Source organism: Eptesicus fuscus, chromosome 9 (genome assembly GCF_027574615.1).
Source record: "Eptesicus fuscus isolate TK198812 chromosome 9, DD_ASM_mEF_20220401, whole genome shotgun sequence".
In the NCBI taxonomy this organism is placed as follows: domain Eukaryota; kingdom Metazoa; phylum Chordata; class Mammalia; order Chiroptera; family Vespertilionidae; genus Eptesicus; species Eptesicus fuscus.
The window spans coordinates 19,099,866-19,110,517 of NC_072481.1; the positions used below are offsets into that span (position 1 = coordinate 19,099,866).

At 42.5% G+C, this 10,652-nt stretch overlaps 1 protein-coding gene across 13 annotated transcripts in view; it reads right to left on the reverse strand.

Moving 5' to 3' along the window:
• Positions 1-10,214, reverse strand: part of PUM1 (pumilio RNA binding family member 1) — a 126,168-nt gene extending 115,954 nt beyond the window's left edge. For 6 of the 13 annotated variants that reach the window (XM_054721428.1, XM_054721427.1, XM_028155107.2 and 3 more), the window contains exons 1-2: positions 9,967-10,210; positions 4,515-4,888 (exon numbers count right to left, since the gene is read on the reverse strand). In XM_054721428.1, the coding sequence (XP_054577403.1) occupies positions 4,515-4,877 (363 nt within the window). In that variant the 5' untranslated portion in view covers positions 4,878-4,888; positions 9,967-10,210. Of the gene's footprint in view, positions 1-4,514; positions 4,889-9,966 lie in introns of those variants that run through there. The other 7 variants (XM_028155109.2, XM_028155104.2, XM_008147962.3 and 4 more) reach the window with 4 other exon arrangements.
• Positions 10,215-10,652: the final 438 nt, after the last annotated feature.

Sequence of the window (10,652 nt, forward strand, 5' to 3'; positions counted from 1 at the left end):
TCCACTGTCTTGTTTGCAATGGGTAAACTAACAGACAAAAATAAATAATTATTATTCAATGGAACTTCTTTCCCTCACTCCTCTCCAAAAACCTCAATTTGGCCCAAAAATGGAGGCTTTTAAGTTTCTGAGAATACTAGCTACAATAATTTTATGTACTTCAAGTGATATTTAATATTTTTAATCATAAAGTAGAAAAAAATACAGAAATACCATAGTCTGCAAATGCTATAACTTTGAAGTACTGCATATTACCTCAATACATGTTCTCAAGCTGTTGATGTTTTACATTCATTTAAAAGTCCTCATGCTAATTATCTGTCAAGTTTCATACTTAAAAAATTAAATATTGAAAGGGGAGGGGCATGGGGGAAAAACTAAAGTATTAAAAAATTCAGTCACATATATATTTGGGCACAGCTTAAAGAGTTCACTATTAAAAGGGGAGAAAATTCAGACATTAAGAGAATTTCTACATCAGGTTAAAAAAAATGTTTTAGTACTAGTATAAAAAAGTGATTGCTCATAAATGGGAGTAATAATGAGAGAAATGAATGTAAAGTACCTGGCACTATAAATAGTTCCCCCGCCAACACTGCTGTTGTCATCACAGCCTGTGATGTTCTTTACTCCGCCAGATCATTGGTAAAAGCATTCTGACAATCTGATCTTAAATTTTGTTCCATTAGGCCAAAAGCCCTTTATAAAAAGGCAGAGAAGGTGTGCTCTCCTGAGGGCCTTTCCTTTCCCCTAGTCCTTCCCCCACAGGTATGCATCTCCTAAACTCTAAGGGATCCCTCAAGACTTGCAACCAGGGGAGCAATGTTGGCCCAGGCTAACCACCTGAACCTGTCTCCAACGCCCCCTTTTCTCTGTCTTCTCAGTGACCCAAAACAGCCCCACCTAGGCTCATTTCTTTCCTGTAACACTACTAGTGAGCCAAAGCAGCCCCACTTAGGCTCTCTCCTGTTGCTTCTTCTATCCTAAGCCTTTCCTGTTTCACTGTCCCCAGCTCTAATAAACATACTTTCAAAATGAAAAGGGGGGAGGGGCGCACGCCAAAGGCAACAGGCCCACCAAAAAGGAGTAGACCAGAAGCATTTGAGATCTTTCCTCCCAGCACATCATCAATTTGGCTCAAATAAACTCTTGGTATTGCAGAATGTGCTGGCACTACTATCACTTTATACTGAGTCATTCTGTCTCAATAGAGAAAAGTTTCCCACAATTACTACTTAGAATAAACATGTGGGGGGGGGGGGGTCAATGGGAAGAAAACAAAGGGGTGTAATACTTTCAACAATAAAGATAAATTTTATAAAAAGATTACACACGTAATAAAAACAAAACTGGAAAAATTTTAGCATTAATGCTCCTGTGGGGGAAAAAGGAGAGCTCTTGCAATTATAGGAGAAAAGTCAACATTTGTATCCATCTCCTTACTATCAAGTTTATCATTTCTAAAATTAAAGCAAAATAATTATTTAGGACTAGAGGCCCAGTGCATGAAATTCATGCACGGGGGGGGGGGGGGGGGGGGGGGCGCGCGCGGGTCTCCTCAGCCCGGCCTGCACCCTCTCCAATCTGGGATCCCTCAGGAGATGTCCAACTGCGACTGCCAGTTTAAACCGGCAGTCGGATATCCCTCTCACAATCTGGGACTGCTGGCTCCTAACCGCTCACCTGCCTGCCTGCCTGATCGCCCCTAACCACTCTGCTGCCTGCGTGATCACCCCTAACCACTCTGCTGCCTGCCTGATCACCCTTAACAGCCTCTGTCTCAGCCCGCCACTGTGCCTTTGTCCAGAAGAGGTCAGGTCTATCTGGCCTAATTAGCATATTACCTTTTTATTAGTATAGATGCGTTACTTTGTTGCAATAATTTGGTTTGGTTTAATTTTTAAGGCTAGAAATATGTTTAAAGAGGCAGAAATATACAGAGAGCATGGGCACTGGAATCAGAGACCTAATTTAAAAACCAGGTTCTACCTGGTAACTACACTTCATTTTCTCATCTCTCAGAAAAGGATATTACTTCCCTCATGGGACTTTTCTGAGGATTAAATACAGGAAATATATAGCCAGTACCTAGAACATAAGTGCTTAGTAAATCTATTTATCATCATCAGTGCTTCTCAATCTCTTTTGTACTCCCACCTGACAGAGACACCTTATTCGAATCTTAACAGTGGCTACTGAGGGCAGTGATTCACCTAGAGATATGCCCCTCAACTCTTTAAATACATTACACTCACCGCTGCTGCTTGTCTAAGTGGCCTTTACCTATTGTCACATTATTTCCCAACAGGATATCTGAGCTCTAAGATATCCACTACTTTACCTGGTGCAAATCTGAAGAACTTTGTGCTTTCTCCCTCATTCAATCAACACAAAAATTTCAGGCACCACCTGGGAAAGGTACATGACAAATACAATAGCCTCTGCCCCAGCATAGTTCAGTCCAAGACGTGAGATCAACACCAAAACCAATAGATTATAATACACTGGAATGATTGCAGAAGTAATTTGTGGGTGACCAACATCTGCAGCATAGCAACTACCCTCAATTCCCTAAATGCTGTTGATTATATCTTGGGTCCAGCCCAACAGAACTGTTATGATGAGTCCAATTCAACATCTCCCTACCTTGGTTTCTCTCTTTCTCTTTCTCTCTCTCTCTCTCTCTCTCTCTCTCTCTCTCTACATGTACACTCTCTCTCTCTCTACATGTACAGCTGCCTAAATCTTACTCAACATGTATACCACTAAATTCAATTACCTTGTCCCCAAACCATATCCCCTTTTGTATTCCTTTTCCTGTATTACTTCATCTTCCCCAAGACCTAAGATTTCTAATTCAATCACCAAATTCAGTGTATTTCTCAGTGTCATCCAAACCTTCTTTTTCCATTGCTCATACCAGAACTGTTAAAGTTGTTATCCAACTAGTATCACCCCTTACCCACTCCAATCTCTTATTGCCGACTCAATCTTTCCAAAACACTACTAAAAGCCACGCCAGCCCGGCCGGTGTGGCTCATTGGTTGAGCGTCGACCTATGAATGGTTTGATTCCCAGTCAGGGCACATCCTCGGGTTGCAGGCTCCATCCCCAGTGGGGGGCGTGCAAGAGGCAGCTGATCAATGATTCTCTGTCATCATTGATGTTTCTCTCTCTCCCTATCCTTTCCTCTGAAATCAATAAAAATACATTAAAAAAAAAAAAAAAACCTGCTGCCTACTTAATTACTAAATTTTAGCCTGGCACTCAAGGCCTATATCTTTATGACAATGTCCTTTTCCCTAACTTTATTTTAAGGCCAAAGGATTAGGTACTCATACATTCAATAAATTTCTGAAACTCTATTATATGCCAAATTCTAGGAACTGGGATATTGACATGAATAAAATCTGACCCCCTCAACTACTGCAAGAAAATAAAAATATATAGTGCCTCAAAAGTTTCACAAGAAGCCCTGTATACTCATACTTCTAAGTATCCATCACCTACACATAGTAGGTGTTTATGAAGCAGCACTGATATTGAAGAATGATTGAGTAAACCAAAGACCACTGATCAATGTGCTCTATATATTCCTGTGGAATAAGAGGATAAATTCCCCCTCTTGTTTTCTACTATGGTATCTAGGCTACTTTTTTGAAGGGACTGGGGAAGCACAACTGAGACTTAAGATTTGCAAATATGTCTGTGCCTAATTTGTTTCTGAAGCAGAAAAGAAGCACTAGAGGCCTAGTAACAGATGTCAGTTCTTTTTGCTAGTCAGTACTCACATAGTAGCAATATAAAATGAACCTTTGCAAATTCAACCTGTGTACAATTTCAAAGAATAGCCTGATTAAAACATCCTAATCCTTTCATCACTATCAGGAATTTAGGAAATACAGATCAGGATACTCTTCTCGGTAAAATATGCTGTGATCCCTGGTATGTTTCTGGATTAGTAAAGGTAAGCATCTTAAAATTAACCAAGTGAAACAAGTCTTAGAACAAGAGAATGAAGATGGTTAAAATCTAAAAGCCACAACCACTCCTCTCTGACACAAAACATTAGATATATATCAATTTCACTTCAAATAAATTTCACTTGAGCAGCTGATTTGTTATCAACTTCCTACTACTTTCAACTATAACATCGTAAAAAACAAAAGTCACCCTCACTCAACAGGAAAGGCTCTAAAATATGTATATGGTCTATAAGCAGCCCAAAGAGTTCTTAAAAGACTATATCAAGAAGATAAAAAGTCTTATTAAACATATCTACAAATACAATGTGCACATTATAGCAATCTTAAGTCTTTTTTTTAATGAATTGCTCATTTACTATTTAGCACCTGATTGATATGACCCAGTGACATTAAAACAATCATCCTTTAAAACAAGTGACTATTTAATTTAGACCACATGAAATTAGCAATTTAGGCTTTTGAAGACATTCACTAAAAGCAGATTGATTACAAAAGAATTTCAAAGCTGAAATAGTGAACTTTTTTTACCTGATGTTCTGCATGAATGTTATCCCCAGTAGGCCATCGATGTTTGCTATTATTATAGCCGCCTCCACCACTTCCTCCTCCCCCAAGCTGCTCACCATGCTGCCTCTGAAAGAAGTAGTCCACCATAGCGTCGTCCTGGGAACGGCCTGCAACTCCTATGGATCCTGGGACAGGGCTGGAGTGTGTCCCAGCTGCAAGAGCTTGATTTGCAGCTGGTTGTGGCTGCGCTTGCGACCCTGTTCCAGATGTCAAAACAACAGGCATGTTGGGATTAGCTGGTTCTTGAGGGTGATGTTTCAGGTGGGGGCTGAAAGAGTCCTGCCAAAGCACTGCTTTTCTCTTCAAGACACATGCAACGCTCATTCCACCAACACCTAAGGACAAATAAGTTACAAATAGTTAAAATTTGCACTTTTTTAAATTTATCTTTATTGTTGAAAGTATAACAGATGCCCCCTTTTTTCCACCCTGCTCCTGACCCCTAAAATTTGCACTTTTAAAACATTACTTGATATACACCAAGATAAAAGTGAGCTCCATCTTTTGCGATATATCATCTACAACTAGTTCATACCAAGCAGCTATATATTTTTAAATAACACAATTTTCTAAACTGAAACCTCCACTTTTAAGTTGCTGAGTGTGTGTGTGTGTGTGTGTGTGTGTGTGAATAAATGTGGTTGGTGGCAGGTACTCAGACAAGGTATACAGATCAGGACTCAATATGGCAACTTCAGGGAAACTTATTTGGTAACAATACAGAATTAAACTTCAACTTATTTACACCTTAAGCCAACTGTGGCGATACTTTTTAAATAAGCAAGAGCTGTATTAAATATCACTTTAGATATTTTAATGCTGAAGCAGATATAAGGCAATAAACCAAACAAAAATCCAAACCCCATATATAATTAGCAATGACTCAGATTGTCTAAAACTTGACAGGACCCTTTAAAACAGTGGTTCTCAACCTTTTTAATGCCACGACCCTTTAATACAGTTCCTCATGCTGTGGTGACCCCCAACCATAAAATTATTTTCGTTGCTACTTCATAACTGTAATTTTGCTACTGTTAATGAATCGCAATGTAAATATCTGTGTTTTCCGATGGTCTTAGGCTCTACAGCAACGGTTCTCAACCTCTAGCAGGGTCGCCTAAGACCATCGGAAAACACAGATATTTACATTACAATTCATAACAGTAGCAAAATTAGTTATGAAGTAGCAACGAAAATAATTTTATGGTTGGGGGTCACCACAGCATGAGGAACTGTATAAAAGGGTCCGCGGCATTAAAAAGGTTGAGAACCACTGCTTTAAAATGTCCAACAAATTCATAGGATGCTCCTTGAAGAAACAATAAGGCCCCCTGACCCAGAAGAGCAACAGAATGTTCTTAGCCTGAAACTTGTCCTCAGCTGCTATTGATGAGGAATTGGGTGGGAGGGTCAACATTTTTACCAATAATTTACAATTACAATCGCCATCACATTATTCCATTAGTACTTTGACTCCTAAAAACAGGATGAGACCAAACCGAATGCTAAGTAGAAAGCCTCACAGTAAAAACAACAACCACCAAAAAAAACAAACATGCCCCGACTGGTATGACTCAGTTGGTTGGAGCATCCTCCCATACACAGAAGGGTCTCAGGTTCAATACCCAGTCAGGGCATATACCCAGGTTGTGGATTTGATCACTGGTCAGGGTGTGTACTGAAGGCAACTGAATGATGTTTTCCTCTCACATTGATGTATCTCCCTTCTCCTTTCCCCTCTCTCTAAAGATAGATAGATGATAGATAGATAGATAGATAGATAGATAGATAGATAGATAGATAGATAGATAATGAATCAGATGCCTCAACACAATAATTGTATGGCAAACATACTGCAGACTTTATTTAATCATCCCTATTTTACAGATGAAAACATTAAGGGACACAAAAGTTATATGATATGCCCAAAGCCATTCAGCTAGTGAGTGTGGATAAGGAATTCAAAGGTAAGTCTGTTTTGCATCCAAGCCTAGTTCTTTCTGTCAACCCCTTGCTACACCCCAGTACATCAACACAGATACTATTTCTCTCACCCACATCTGCTACTCTTTCTTCTCTGGAAGGCTCAACAAAGAACCTCCAAATTGTTATTGTGAAACATTACTATTTAAGTTTCTTAAAAATAAAAAACTACATTTGTACATACGCTATAACACTTGTCACCCTGTAGGTGCTAAAAAAATGCTACAAAGTAATTAATCTGTGGCCAATTAGAACACATCTGTCCATAGAAACTAATTTCAAGGCTATAAACTTAACTGCTACAAATGCCTTATCTCTCCCTAACCCAACTGTAACATTTCAAAAACTGACCCACAAGAGTTATGAGAAATCTCTTCTTTCTTTATAGATAATTAAACCTTCTCTAAGAAAGCATTTGCTTCTCACAACTAATTCATGTTTTGAAGTCAGACGTAAAAAAGGCACAGCGGAATTTGTCATTTGTTCAAAGCCTAATTTGGAAATGCCTAGTCTCAGTTAACAATTCCAACGCATCAGAACCTTACTAGCGTACTGAGTTAGTTTAGCTTTCTAGAGTTCAGTTTCTGCTTTCTTGTATTGAATTGTGTCCGTGGTTAAGTACCAAAATCAGAGTCATTGCTGTGTTTACATCGATCTTTGCAAAGTGCTAACCAGCCAAATGCCTTCCGGTTTGATTTTCAAAAGAACTTATTGCCCTCTTATTACCAAAGGTAGTAGCCAGTTCCATTTTCTTCTACAAGGTAGTATCAATCTAACAGTCTTTGTTTTAGAAGGCAAGCCAAGAATCCCAAACCCCAAGTTTTACCATTAAACAGCTTCTTTGAGGCTGTTTCCTCATCTAGAAAATGATAAAAATCCTTTATGCTTCACAAGTTTGATTTTGAATCAAAATAAAATAGATGTAAAAGTTTTTTGTAAACATAAAGTCACTATGCTGAGACCCCAGGAATTCAGTTACCATCAGTGAAGGCCATTATGGCACTTGAGTCCCTGAGAAGATTCCTAAAACAGCCAAAGCAATCTTTTCTGAGATAAAAGATTTGCCATAATACTTATCTAGCAAAGAATTTCCATATGGAAAGGGTGTTTTACCTCTGAAACACACTGAACATAACTTCATTCCAACAAAGGATGGGGGTTGGGGGAAGATCCCTATAAAAATGTTCAAACAAAACAATTGGCTTTTGTAAAGCTATCTGCCCTGAGACTTCCTGCTTTACCTAATGAGGCAAGGCAGTTTTCTCAAACAAGAGAAAACCTGGCAGAAGGGACAGTTTGAAAGTGAGCAAATTAACATGTCTTGGGTAATTTTGTAATATCTTGGCAACTACAGCACAAAAACTTTTAAATCGGTCACTTAAATATTAGAAAACATTCAAACTGCTGATGCCTTTTAGAGAACTCTCAAAGTCCACTAAAAAGTTGTGTGTGGCATTTCAAATGTGCCTTTTTTACAAATGGCACATGATAAAAATTAGTATTTTAAGCAACTAGAAATAAGGGCTGATTCTAATTACTCCTCCAGTTTTCAAACTGTTTACATCACGGGTTGGTTTTGTTTTTTTTAAATAACACACAGATTTCAAACAAAGGAACACGACTTAATCTATCTCCAATGGCCCATCTTTTTTTCCTACAAAAATGCTTAGTGTTCTGAAAGGTGTTTATTTTTTTACCACCCGGGGGGAAAAAGTTTATGGTCATCCATTTATTTTAAAACAGTTCATCTCAAACCCAAATTAAACTTCAAACCCAACTTGAAAAAAACTGTGGCCTCAGACAAAATGAATTCAATGAAGGCGAAATACTAACTCCAAGTTCAGAATCCCATGAGTATGTCCCAAAGATCCAGATAAACAAGAGTATTTTATAAAGATAAAATTCGCAATGGATCAAATGTTTAGTATTTTGCTTACTAAAAACTGCATCAAGAACTACATATCCTGCCGAAACCGGTTTGGCTCAGTGGATAAGAGCGTTGGCCTGCGGACTCAAGGGTCCCAGGTTCGATTCTGGTCAAGGGCATGTACCTTGGTTGCGGGCACATCCCCCAGTAGGGGGTGTGCAAGAGGCAGCTGATCGATGTTTCTCTCTCATCGGTGTTTCTAACTCTATCCCTCTCTCTTACTCTCTGTAAAAAATCAATAAAATATATTTTTTTAAAAAAGAAAAAAGACACCCCCCCGCCCCCCATCCGGTCAATGGTGTCCCACTAAAAAAAAAAAAAAAAAAAAAAAGAACTACATATCCTGGAGGAGGGCTTGTCTTGGTGAGTTTTTATGGGTTTGGTTTTGTTTTTCACAAAATAGACAAAAAGCTCAATGTACAAACCGATTCCTTCAAACGTAAATGACTTTAGAACAGAACCCCGAAGAAGCCTCATAAACTATCACTCTGAAAAAGAGCAGGAAGTGTACGAATTGTATCGACAACTGAAAACAGTGTCCTCTTTAACCGAACAATGAAAAGTAACAACCCTTCAAGTTACGGGGAGGAGACAGCCTTCCCTGATAGGGTTGTGCGAGCGTGCTTGGGGGGAGGGGGGAGGCCACGGAGGAGAAAAAAGTTACAAGAGTGGATTCATCCCTGGACGTGGGAGTGGTACCGACAAGTGGAATAAATGATCTCTGTTTACCAAGAACGTGCGTGAGGGCTACAACTCTCTCGTATCGTGTTATCTGTCTTCCTACTACCGAGGGGTGAGCCCCTCTCCGAGTTCAGACTCACAACACGCACCAGCACAGGGAGGATCAGAGAGGAAGAACACACCGAAAGCACCGGCTCTCACGGAAACAAAAGGCCACAAGCACCCAGCAGCCTCAAAACCGGCCTGAAACTTCCTGATCGCTACTTCTCCACATTCGGGCTCGCAAAGTTCCCCCACGGCGGGCTCTCGCCTGCACACTAGGGCCATGGCCGCTGCTTAGGCGATGTATTTATTGTTCCTCCTGCCCCGGCGCTGCCGCGGAAGCCCCGGGAGTCGAAGAAATCCGGAGTGGCACGAAATCACACTTCACGGCCACCCAGAAGACTCGGGGCTTCGCAAACCCATCACACAAAAAAAAGAAAGCAACCCAAATGGCAACATCAATCTTCGAGGGTTCCAAAGGGGCCGAACAGAAATGTGGAGGGACGTCTGTGCCCTGGGCCAAGGCCCAAACCCCCAGCATTTTTCCTCGCTTCGACCCCGCTCCCCACCCCCTCCCTCCTCGGATAACAATAGGGGCCTTGCTGCTGACTCCAAAACATGTACGAGGAACATCGAGCGAGGAGCCCGAGCCAGGGCCCCGGCGGCTTTTCCAAAGCCCTTCTCACCCCCCCAGGCGCTTCCAAACACCAATACAATGGGACCGTCTGCTCGCTGGGGGTCCGGAGCAGCGTTTAGGGCAGGCGGGGTGCGGATACTCACGGGCGGAGCGGTAGGATGAAGATGGATTTCAGCCCCCCGTTCTTCTCTCTCCGGCGCTCTCGCTCCCCCTTACCTTTCACTCCGACAACATGGCGGCCCACTGGGGACGGGGCTGGCGCGGTGCATCATGGGATAGGCTCTGGCCCCGGCTCCGGCTGTGGCCGCGGCGTGCGCGGAGAAGGCTGGCGGCTCTGGAACAGGTTGCCTGGTTGCCATGCCAACCCGAGGCCTGGGTGAACTTGGGGAACCCGCTGGCGGCACGACCGCGGCGCGCGTGGAGTGCCCGCCTGCTGGGCGAGCGCGCGCGGCCGCGGGCGGGCGGCGTGGTCCCGCGGGCCCGCCCCGGAGCGCGCGACACGGAGCTGGGCACGCGGGGTCGAGGCGGGGGCGCTCCGCCGCGTGGCCTTGGGAGCTCACAGCCCGCCCCTCGGGCCCCCGCGCCCACCCGGCTTCACCCGGGTCGTAACGCGCTGGCTGGCTCCCGGACGCTGACTCCCCAGGCTCGGGCGTGACAGGTGCTGGGATCAAAACCTTTGCTGCCGCGTGTTGGTGCCGAGGCTTATGTCATCTTCCCGGCTCCACGGCCCCGTTGGCAAAAGGAAGAGGGAGAGGGAAAGGGCACCCGAAATTGCCGAGGGGGTTAAGGGAAATCCTATGGGGAAGGGGCTCAGGGCGGTGTCTGCGAC